The sequence below is a fragment of the Suricata suricatta genome, chromosome 17 (genome assembly GCF_006229205.1).
Source record: "Suricata suricatta isolate VVHF042 chromosome 17, meerkat_22Aug2017_6uvM2_HiC, whole genome shotgun sequence".
NCBI classification, from domain to species: Eukaryota; Metazoa; Chordata; class Mammalia; order Carnivora; family Herpestidae; genus Suricata; species Suricata suricatta.
Window position 1 is genome coordinate 20782636 of NC_043716.1, and position 11972 is coordinate 20794607.

General features: G+C 53.2%; 1 protein-coding gene across 4 annotated transcripts in view; it reads left to right on the forward strand.

Annotated features, from left to right (window-relative positions):
• The window catches only part of RFFL (ring finger and FYVE like domain containing E3 ubiquitin protein ligase), a 47731-nt gene extending 37290 nt beyond the window's left edge, over positions 1–10441 (forward strand). For all 4 annotated transcript variants that reach the window (XM_029927478.1, XM_029927480.1, XM_029927481.1 and 1 more), the window contains exons 4-7: positions 3047–3130; positions 4082–4292; positions 5461–5484; positions 7770–10441. In XM_029927478.1, coding sequence (XP_029783338.1) covers positions 3047–3130; positions 4082–4292; positions 5461–5484; positions 7770–7951 — 501 coding nt within the window. In that variant the 3' untranslated portion in view covers positions 7952–10441. The remainder of the gene's footprint in view (positions 1–3046; positions 3131–4081; positions 4293–5460; positions 5485–7769) is intronic.
• Positions 10442–11972: the final 1531 nt, after the last annotated feature.

Here is an 11972-nt window from a genome sequence, read left to right on the forward strand (position 1 = left end):
AGAGCATGAGAGGGGAAGGGGCAGAGAAAGAAGGACACAGAACCAGAAGCAGGCTCCAGGCTCTGAGCTAGCTGTCAGCACAGAGCCTGACGCGGGGCTTGAACCCACGAACGTGAGATCTGACCTGAGCCGAAGTCGGAGGCTTAACCGACTGAGCCACCCAGGCGCCCCCCTGTTAGTTTTTAAAAACTCATTGATTTCAGAGATATCGTGAGAAAATTCCCTGATAATTCCAATTTCATTCTGTCCAGACTGCCCTCCTGCTTACCTTTGTGAACCGTTTGCCTTAGCCAGGCGGGGAGCTCGGAGCCTGTGTACCCATCACAAGGCATGTCGGGAAAGGCACATGGAGAGGAAAGGGAGAACAGAGGAACGCTGTGACCAAGACACGGTCGCTGCTTCTCTCGCCAGTCACCGTTCGGGTCAGGTTGTGGTTGGCATACTGTGGAATGGGAAGTGGCCTTGGCCTCCTCCCCGGGGGGCTTGGAAATGGTCAGCGAAGAGCAGCACATTGGCTGAGCCGTGAGCCGGGCCTGGGGAGTACAGAACTGCCTGCGCCGTCAGGAGGCCCCTGTGAGAGGGCAGGAAGCGGTGCAGACCAGCCACGGGGGTAGAGTGAGGCCGGTACACACCCCGGCGTGTCAGGAGTGGTGGCGCCCCAGAGATACACTGAAGTACCTCGGTGACCCTTTTATTTATCTGGCTTGGACCATAGCTGGGACATTAGCACCTGGAAGTTCTGGTTTCCGTATCCAGTCCGTCACTGACTCTGTGGTCACCTTGGGCAGGCCTTGAGCCTTCATCAATGAACGGGGGTTAGCGATCCCAGACCACTTTTGCTCTTACCAGGATGTTGGGAGGACTAACTGGTGTGACAGCTATCGGAAGAGCTTAGCACTAGTGTTAGGTCCCATGCAGGATGTGGCTGGCCACTGCCTCTTGCTTGTGACCCTCTCCTTTGCCAGGACTGGGCCCCTGATTCAGCTCTGGTGGGCTCTGAGGCATAAAGGCCAGAGCGTACTTCACCTGCAGTAAACTCGCTTAGCTCTAAAGTGTGGCTTCAGTGTGCCCTCTCCCCAGCTGGAATTTCGCTCTACCCTTCACTTTGGCTTTGTCTCCTGGCAGGTTTCACCTCCCAGTGTGACTTCCTCCTTTTGCTGGATTGAGCACTCCTGTTTATGGGGAGCCTGGAGAGTAACTAGAGGAAATTGGTTTTCCCTAAAGAACCTTTGGGTGGGTTTTTTCATGAAAGGAGTAGGTTCTTATTCCTGCCATTAACCAGAAATTCCAGACTGCACCTGCAGATCCCACCAAGTACCAGACCTCACTGGGCACTTCTCTTCTGGTACTTTGGGAAGGCCTTTGTGTCAGCTCGCATCCCCTGTTCTGGAGAGATCTGCAGCTTCAAGCCAGGAAAACAGACATGGGGAAGTCAAGTAACTTGTGCAGGCTAGCTGCACCTAGGATGCAAATCCATCCATAGTGTCCACTCCAGGCTGCTTTCCCTTCCCCTGAGTGCCCTGGCCATAGTTACTGCAATAGATTTGGGTAGAATGAGCAAAATAATGAATAGACGCTAGTGGCAGATGTTGATTTAGCCAGTGGGCAAACTGAAAGACAAGAGCATGCTTTGCAGTACGAGTTCCAGTTTCTTTCTGGGAAAAAAAGGACATACAGAAGCTGTCTACTTAGGAGATTAGGCTCGGAGAGACTTCGTAACTCCGGGAAACTAGTGGTACCACACTCTCTAAAGCTAAGGGAAAACGAGACACTGTTTTTGGATGCATCCCCACAGATGTATGCTCCGTGTGTGGTCTCCTCACCACCTGGCAGTTTTGGTGGTGGTGGTGATTTCTACTTTTCATTTCCATCCACTGCAGTTATTTGCCTCATCTTAATTAGCGTGACGATGTTCTGCATCGTAATCTGGGATGAGTGGCTGGGGCCAGGGATGACTGTTTTCCTGGGCTGTCCCTGTGTTGTTCTGAGAGTCTAGAGGAAAAGCCTGTGAGCTCAGAAACCTCTCGGCTCCTGGCTCATACCAAGGCCTTTGCGTGGAGGGAGCAGTAGGTGAAGAGGCTCGAGTTAAGGGGTTTGTGGCATAAGTGGTGATGCGGGGGTGAGGGGGTGGTGCCTAGGGGGTTTAGTCCGTTAAGCCTCTGACTCTTGATTTCTCACAATTTGTGAGATTGAGCCCCATGTCAGGCTCTGCACCAACAGTGCAGGGCCTGCTTGGGATTATCTCTCCCTCTCTCTCTCCCTCTCTCAAAATAAACAAACATTTAAAAAAATGGTGATGGGACTAGGAGGCTCACAGTTTTAACTACTCTTCAAACCTTTTGAGAAGTTAGAATTCTAAACTCCTTAAGCACAGACATGTGTCTTTACAGTTTTGGCTGATAGATTCTTTGGTGCATTAAGGTCGTCTTTGACCAGGTATCAAGGTAGCTCTCAGTAATAGTGTGCACTACTGTTGGAGCACGTTTCCAGAATGTGAGAGCGGTGACTGGATGGAAGAGAGGGAACAGAATGGTGAGGGTCTAAAACTGTCATCTGGGTCACAGTGAGGAAGCCAGGGAGGTAAGTTTGGAGGCAGGAAGACATGCTGTGAACAGTTTGTGAGAAGATCGTGGACACTGGCTCTCGGAGCAGAACCAAGGCTGGTGGGTGGAAGTTCTCCTCGACGCTGATCCCAGACTGACCTCCCGTGTCGAGGAGAACCTGGATGGCAGAGAGCAGCCCTGCAGTGCCGTGGGCCTGGTGTGGGCTGTTCAAGCTGAGACCGCTGATGGTGAGTGGCCACCAATGCCACCCTGGCGGTGAGCAGAATGAATGCATTGCTTTTTAGGAGTTGAAATCTGTCTGTATTGTTTCTCCTTCTGACACAGTCAGTATTAAAGAGTGGTCCTTTGTAATGCTCTTGTTGGAGACACTAGGTTGCCGGGGGAGACAGGAATGTGTTGGTAGATGGTATGAGCTGGGAAAATCCCCATGCAAGTCCCCGGGATGTCTCCTTGGATGTGACGGCACCTTTCTCTTCCCACAGGCCAATGGCCATGTGTCTCAGGACCAAGAGGAACCCGTCTACCCGGAGAGCTCAGCCAGAGCACCTGCTGAGGATGAGACCCAGGTGGGGCCCCTGCTCGGGTCTGTGCCTTTGCCTTTGCTCTTTCACTGGTGTTACTAGTCTGTGATTAGGACCCTCTCAGCGGACTCGGAAGTGAAGCATCAGTCCTACAATTCTGCTTTCAGAGGTGGAGCTTAGTGTGAGCATTCCAGATAAGCCTTGGAAGCTGTCAGTGTTGAGTGAAGAGCTGTGAGGTCACAGGGAGCCTTGCAGTCCATTTGTCTCTAGTCTCTTGCCTGCCTCTCAGCCGCCGGCGGGCAGGCTCCTGGTGCTGCTGCGCAGACCTGTCGTTCTTTTCTTCCGCTTCTAGCACACGGTAGCTACTGTCAGGGGAAGGAGGCCAGACACTCAGGAGGAAAGGTGAGATGGAGTTCAGGCCTCAGCCACGGCGGGGCCAGTCCAGAGGGCGGGGCCAGTCCAGAGGGCACGGCCAGCAGGGTCACAAAGCCGTGGTCGAGGTCGCATGCAGAGGAGTGCTGGCCCGGGAAGTCTGCCTCTCCCAGAGGGAAGCAGAACTGTCTCCAGGAGCGAGGGGAAAGGCCAGCACCATGCTTGGTGGTTTCTTATGCCGCTGCCTTTAATCTTCACAGGAACCCTGTGCGGCGGGACTGCAATTTCTCCTTTATGGAGGGGCAGACAGGCTTAGAGAGGCGAGCAACTTGGTCAATAGTGTTTAGCATCAATCAGTGGAGGAGTCAAAATTAGGGCCACGAGACTCCAACCGGTGCCTCTTCTACTGTATCACACCGGTTGGTCGATTTGGGGCCAGCCGTGCCTGGGCCCAGGACTGTGGGTTGGGAAGAGACTGTGGGCTCCTTTGCAAAGCACCAGGCCAAGTCCTCTTCCTATTCTTGAGGTCGAGCCCAGAAGCACCGTCCATGCAGTGCCTTCGGGTCCTTGGGAGAGCTTGGGAGGTAAGAGCTGAGGCCCCCAGTCTCACTGTTGCCATTGCAGTCTGTGGACTCAGAGGACGGCTTCGTCCCGGGCCGGAGGGCCTCCCTGTCTGACCTGACCGACCTGGAGGACATTGAAGGTCTGACCGTGAGGCAGCTGAAGGAGATCCTGGCGCGCAACTTCGTCAACTACAAGGGCTGCTGTGAGAAGTGGGAGCTGATGGAGAGGGTGACGCGGCTGTACAAGGACCAGAAGGGACTCCAGCACCTGGGTGAGGGGCTGTCAGTGCGGCGGCTGCACACGGACCCAGACCGCTTGCTTGCTCTCCCTCTAAAGCCTGACGGCACCGACCTGACTAGACTTCCATGCTTTTAGCCAAGGAAGGCATCACCTTAAACGTTCACACCGGCCAGTCATAGCTGCCACTTGAAGTTGAGGGCCAGGACTGGGTTAGGCGTTGTGTGCACTTATTCAGTCCTGTGAAACAGGCATTATTAGCACTCCCCTTTTATTGGAGCCTGGATCTGAACTGAGGGCGTCCTGGACTGCGTCCAGAGCCTTTCCCACCCACCGCGCACCCCTCAGTACCTCAGCAGCACTGCCCTGAACCGTCGGGAGACGAGGAGGTGCGTCTGCACACGTGGTGCAAGGGGGCTAGAGCTGTTCTGCCTGATCCTGGGCTCTCCCTGCAGGCATTTCCCAAAGCATTCTGTGCAGTGTCGTTTTTAGGCAGTGCCCAATAAAATATCTAAGTCTGTGGTTAAGTGAATTTGGGGAAAAAACTTCTTTTCCCTATTACCGATTCATGCTAGATGCCCTAGGAAAGGCAGAGAAGCCCTGTGGAAGAGGCGTGGATTTAGCTGTTTTTAAACTCATTTCCTAAAATTTCACCCACAGCCCTTTCTTCCCTGCCTGATGTAGCTTCTGCAATCAGCATTTTGATTCCTTGCATGCTGTTGGTTGAAATCCGATTTCAGGCTCTCCTGTCCCACTAGTTTATCAGAGTTGGGGGTGTCTGACTAGTCACCGGGTCACAGACTCACTTTTCCCTGTGAGGTTGTCCCCAGAATCTCCGTAGAGTTGTGATGTCCTGGGGAATAGGACATGCCCCACGGGAGAACTCGGTCCAGACTCCTTGGCTGGAGCAGATTGTTCTTCCTTCTTGACGTGAATGCTGCTTCAAAGGTGGTAGAAAAGGATGTTGTGCCTACACAGGGTCCTGCCAATGGGCAGTGCTGTTCACACAAAACAGCGGCATCCCTATTTCTGAGACTGGACCAGACACGCCCGCGGGAGCTGTACGTGGGCCCCGAGCGCATGAGTGAGGGGGGCGGGCCCCCCAGGGGGGAAGCCGGCAGGGCGTGAAGTGAGGACAGGCTGGCTGGAGACTTCCTCACGCCATCACCTATTCAGACATCGTCTTTCTCTTTCCTTTACAGTGTGTGGTGCTGAAGACCAGAACGGTACGTAGTTGCTTCTGTAGACGACTGTGCTTAGACTCTGGGCTCTTCTGGTTCCCCCTCCGCTAACCCTGCTCCTTTTAGCAGTCCAAGGATTCGGAGCATATGGGCATCTAGAGACCGTGGAGGAAATTTCACGGAGAACCAGGGCTTCTCAGCATCTTTAAAAATTCTCCTCCTCACCTCTCCGGGAGAGCTGGGGAAGGTGAAGAGGGGCAGCGCACCCCCGGGGGGCAGACTGATTTGCATGTCCGCGGGTTGCCAGCGCTCAGAGCCAGCATCTGTGAAATATTTACCAAAGCGAGCGGGGGTACGTGTCACATTCGCTTCATTTTTCATACTCCTGCTGCTAAGGCCCTCCTTCCCCTGCAGTTTCCACACTGGGGAGGGTCTCTGTGTCCCTTCAGAGAAATCGCTTGACAGCTGCTAGTACCAACCAGAAAGAGAGGGAGGTGACCTGAGCCTTGTTCAAAGGGGGCTGGGCGGTGGCTGGAGCTGCTCCCGGAGCAAGAAAGGTGTCACAATTGGTGCTCTGACCACAAGAAGCATACATCACCCTGCTGCCACACCCCCACCTGTGTGTTAACGCCGCCACTGGGCCTGCGGGGCGCCCCGGAAAGCACTGCAGGAATCAGCTGGGCCTGGGCTCCGTTCTAAAAGGCCTTCATTCTTGTTTTCTTTTTTTTATTATTTTATTTTACTCTATTCTATTCTATTCTATTCTATTATTTATTTTTATTGAGATAGAAACCAAGCATGAGCAGGGGAGGGTCAGAGAGAGAGAGGGACACACAGAGTCTGAAGCAGGCTCCAGGCTCTGAGGTGGTGTCAGCACAGAGCCTGATGCAGGGTTTGAATCCATGAACCGTGAGATCGTGACCTGGGCCAAAGTTAGCCGCTAAACCGACTGAGCCACCCAGGCGCCCTAAAATACATTCTGCCTTTTGAAAGCCTCAAGGCTGTGTGATTGTGAGCTGCGCCCTCAAGAGAGAATGGTCTCAGAGTAGTGTTGGGGCCTGCAAGCCATTTAAAAACTTTCAGAAGGCTCGCCAAATTTTTTAGTAAAGTAGCCTTTTGCTCAGATAAATCCTCGAACGTTGAGTTCTCAGCTCCCGCACACCCGTGAGGGTTCTAGACGTGCCCCTCTCCTGATACCAAGATCAGGCTAATCCACATGCTGTGTTCTTTTTTTTGGTTCCCTGGGAGAACACTGGCAACTGAGTGGATGGGTTATTGTTGTTCCTAAGAAGGGCAATCAATATGGTATTCTGGAATTCCCTCTAGCTCATTTTATTTGTGTAGTTTAGGTCTTTCCAAAACCCTCTTAGGGCCAGCAGCTGCTCAAAGGGGCCAGCAGGCTTCACTGCCTTGCACAGCTAGCCCACCTCCAGGGCCGCTGGACTTTTTAAACAGTCCGGAAAACAGTGCGCAGAGCAGCCTGGAATGGGACAGGCGCCGGCACACGGCCAGCTCCCTGCTATGGCTGCTGGCTCAGGCTCCCATTTAAAACATGGAGGTGGGGGTGCTGGGGATTTGGACATGGCTTTTATGCTTGCACTGACCCGGGATCCTGGCCATGCCCACTGCACCTCACACTGGCACAAGCCAGCTAGCTGTCATTAACGCTGTGCAGGAGCAGTTGCTATGAATTCCATAGTCCCTTTCCTCGGACCACTTGCCCAGAAGGCCTGCCTGCCTGGATTCGAATCCTGGCTCCTCTACTTAGCAGTGAGTGTCCTTGGGCAAAGCCGCCTAACTCCTTGACCTCAGGTGCCTCCCAGGAAGCCCTGGGGAAGTCTGGGGATAGCACAGGGGGCGCCTGTGAGCCGTGGCTGTGTTCAACTGGGGATATGTTTACGGATAAGCCCTGCCTGCCATTCTTAATGAGCTGTTCACTACAGTTCCATTTAGATCTAAACTCTTTGGAACCAGTTTTATCATCTTTTTAGCATGTTCTGCCTCAGGGGATAATGAGTCCCCAAGTGCCACTTACTCACCATATTACATCCTCAACTGTCTGAGAATTCTTTTAAGCTTTGAGGACTTGGCCTTATTTAGTTCTCCTGTGCTGGGTTGTGTTTGATCTCCAGATACTGTGTTCTGCAGATCTGAGCCTGCCCCGCAGAGGCACAGATGCAGCACGCAGCTGGCATCGAGGACGGGGTGGGGGCAGTGTCTGCCGGGAGCTCTAGGCGAGGGCAGTGTGTGGACCTGGGCGTTGGTTCCCAGGGCGCCTGCTCTCTTCCATGCTCACAGTCTCCCCTCCCCTCCGGCCGGTGTTTGCACAGGGGGCACGGCGCCGCAGAGCGTGGAGGAGAACCTGTGTAGGATCTGCATGGACTCGCCCATCGACTGTGTCCTGCTGGAGTGTGGCCACATGGTGACCTGCACCAAGTGCGGCAAGCGCATGAACGAGTGTCCCATCTGTCGGCAGTATGTGATCCGAGCCGTGCACGTCTTCCGGTCGTGAGGCCTTGCGCCAGCTTCTTCAGTGCCTTATGGGGACATAGCTTGAGGTGTCTGGGCTCCAGACCGGGCAGTTCACCGACGGGCAGGCGGTGTTCCTAAGACCAGGACACACAAAGATGCTGTCGCCTCTGGGCATGCCTGTCCTGCCACGGAGGCACGCCTCTTGGCTGGCAGAGCTGGAGGCCAGCGGGAACGGGGACAGATCGCACAGGCAAGTCCTTGTTTCGGTGATCTTGGGGTAATGATGGGAACTGATGAAGAGAGGACTTGCCAGAATTTGGACCGCATCTTCCTCCCTTCCTCCGAAAGCCCACAGTTTCACCCTCCTGGGCCCCACCCGTCCTTCTGAGCTGCCTGCCTCTGGGCTGCACCAGACAGAAGTCCTGGTCGAAATGGTTCTTTTCCTCCCAGCACATTTGGATTTATTTCTGCTCTGGCTTTCTGCGCTTTAACCTACCTTTGCTAAAGTCTCTTGCTACCTTGCCTAAAATCCATTTGATTCTTCAGACCAAAAAGATGATAGCTTAGCAGACCGATAGTGATCCCTCTTAGGACTGAATTTGGACTGGAGCAGTAAACTTAGCTCTGGTGAGAAACAAAGCACAAATGCTACTGAAAATTTTCAAAGTTGCTTCCTTACGTGCTGGGATTGGAAGCGATGAGTCTCCTGACGTAACCTTGAGAGCCAGCAAAGCACTTGGCTCCCAAACTGCTGGGACATTTGAGTCCGTTTTCATGAGATGGCATGCACAGCCCTCCGCTGCTCTCGGGCCCGCGCCATCCATCCTGTGTTAGTTTGAGAACAGGGAGTGTTCGGTGGAAGCAGTGGCTCCTGCTTCGCGGTGACTTCTCCAGCAGGCAGGAGTAGTAAACCGCTTTCCCTGAGAACGAAGTCCCACCCTTCCCTGGTGTCACTGAAGGCAGAGCCTTGCTGTCCTCTGGCCAGACTTCTCGAGAGGCTCCCAGAGACCACACCTGAATACCTAAGGGTGTCTGAAGGTCCTGAATGAGACTGGAGTCAGCTGTTGAGCAGACAGCTGCAAGTCTTAATTCCCCAGGTTGCTGGGGACTCTCCACTCCCATTTCCTTTCTCAGCATAGTGACTTGAGGGCAGGTCAGGAAGTAGCATTCTTGGGGTCCTCTAGGAGAGACCATACATTGAGCTAGATGATTCTCGAGCCCTCTTAGGGTTGTTCTACCACGGAAGAGCCAGAAGGCTTAGGTTTGCTGGAGAAGCTTAGTCAAGAGCACACACACATGCTATTGGAACAGCTGTGTGTGCTGCCGTCCCCAGTGGCTGAACTGCACAAACCCTAGACACCCGAGGGCCTTGGCCGCCCCCTGCCCCCCTCCCCTGCTGTACAGTCAAGTTCTCTCTGACTGCAGCCTGTCCTGACTTTGGAGGACAGTGGGAGACCTCCCAGGGGACCTGTTCATCGGCACAGACACGCTTAGGCTTCCCCCATCGTCAGCCACTGTTCCCCTTCAGAGGAGTGAAGTGATTGCATGAAGTAGTTGTCGGTTGAACACTGGGCCACTTACCTTTGCCCTGGATGATAGGGTTCTGGGACTCGGCCTTTGTAGGAATTGAGGGAATCAAGAGGTCTGTGCAGAGGACCTTTGGCCTTTCTGCTGGACAGTAAATACTACAGTTTACAATGCTACAAGTTTAGCAGAGAATTCCTCCATTTCTCGATTCCACTGTGAAAACAGGTCCCTATTTATGCAACTCAGTTAAGATCTAGCAATAACTTCAGGCAGATGCTGGCTTTACCCCTCAGACTTGCTTCCACTGCTGAGGCCGTCCCTTTCCCTACCTCCACAGGCCCCCCTAGACAGAAGTTACAGATAATATCCTGAAGGTCTGTAACCTCAGGAAGAATTATAGCTGGTATCATGTGCTCATTCTGGAAAAAGAACTTGCCTTGAAGTCTTCTGATCTGTTTCGACGAAGGTTTTCATTCAGGAAAAATGGTGTCAAACAACCCTGATTTGTTGTTGTTGTCGTCCATCATGATTACACCAAATAAAGGCTGGGAATTGAAGATCCCATTTCAGTTACTATCTAACCTAGGTAGAAAACCTGATTTTTTAAATATCTGAGTAATCCCCCTCCCCCCAACCTGCCCCGGCCCTTCATGGATCCTTGGGTCTTAATTGTGAAAACATCTAATTAGTCCAATTATTCCATGGCTTTTGCTGTGATTGTTTTGAGATTTCATTTGAGACTTGTTTTGAGACTCGGGAGAGCTGACTGGTTCATAATATATTGGAATAGTTGGATCCAAGCTAGTAAGAATAAGCTATACAGGCATTCACACACAATATATATTGTATAAATTGATTGAAATCTTGGGGATGTGAATGTGTTACTTCAAGTGGCTTATATTAAGAGTCTTCAGAATTACTTGGGTGTTAAAGCAAACCCAATGTGTATTTTTTTGTTACAGAGCTCTGCTTTATAATTTTGTAATAAAATTTCATGATAGAAGCCTGTCTGAGCTGGTGGGAGAACACCAGAGGTCTGATGGTTGAGACGGAAGGGCCGAGAACCCCACAGGCTAGTCCCAGGCCGCGTGCGCACAGGCATGCTCTTGAGAGGGCACATTGTTGTGGAGATGCTTGGGCCATTGTGGCCTTGTTGGTATTCCTTTTCAACAGATGAGGAAACGGTGCTGTTTTGACTTGTCCAAGGTCTCACAGCTCGTATGTGGGCGCAGCCGTGGAACAGCCTACCAGAGGTTGGGAGGTGCAGAGCACAAGGACAAGCCTTAAGACCGAATAGCAAGAAACACCAGCTGAGTTCAGACACTGACACTGGTCTCATAAGGAATGGGCCTTAAAACAGACGGAATCTGGGGACAGCCAGCGTGTGTGGTCCAGGCTTCAGGGGAGCCTGGGAGACGGGTCTGCAGCTGTGGTGGCTGATCCAGCTCCGAGGCCACCCAGCCTCGTGCGCACACAGGCCTGCGTGGGGAGACTGGATCATGTGCAGATCTGCCCTGGGGCTGGAGAAGAGGGAGGGATCTTGCCCTGCCGGTGTGAAGGCTGGAGGCAGAGCTGCAGCACCCTGTCCTCCTCATTCTGGGGGCTGACCTGCTGGGCACCCCAGTGAGCACCCAGGACAACCTCGTATCTGCTGCCAACCAGCAGCATGGAAACAAAGGCTCAAAGGAGGGCAGCCTCTAGCACTGTGCTGGGGAGGTGCAAGATGATGTTGGGGCGCCTGGGTGGCTCAGTCGGTTTGGCTCAGGTCATGATCTCCTGGTCTGTGGGTCCAAGCCCCACATCAGACTCTGTGCTGACAGCTCAGAGCCTGGAGCCTGCTTCCAATTCTGTGTCTCCCTCTCTCTGCCCCTCCCCTCTCATGCTCTGTCTCTGTCTCAAAAATAAACATTAAAAAAAAAAAATGTTGCCCAGGCTCTGGGGAAATACGAAGTTGTATAGACAGTATAATCTCAGCAGCAGAGAACAACACGCATGAGCCTGGAAGGGAACAGACAGCACCTTGGACAGCGAACTGAAGATGAACACCCCAGCAAGAGCGCAAAGGGCCAGAAAGGGCCAGGCCTGTTACTAAGACGATCCCATGGCTGGCAGGGCCCCACCACCACGAGGGCGCACCTGGAGTGTACGTGGCCGACCAGTAGGGCAGGTAGGTCCGGGTCTAGGTCAGCCGAGCCAAAGGGCAGCGACCATGTCCTTTGGCAGAATCCCAAGGCTCACGCTTTGTTCTGCTGCCCTGTCTGGCTGCTTGGCCCGAGGAGGCTGGAGAGGGGGATGGAAATTTATGTAGGTCAAGGCTCAGAGGAGCAGCAGCTTTTGTCTCCACAAAGGAAGAATAAAGAGAGTCTTATTCTCAATACTGATGGGAGACTGAATGGTGCCTATTCAGAACCACCAGTGTGCCGGGCTAGAGTCAGGGTGGTGCCAACTCCTCCTGCCTCTTCCTCCCAACACACTCGGCCAGCAGGTAGACCCCCAGATCAGGCTGGAGCTGGCCTCCAGGCTGACTGGCACGC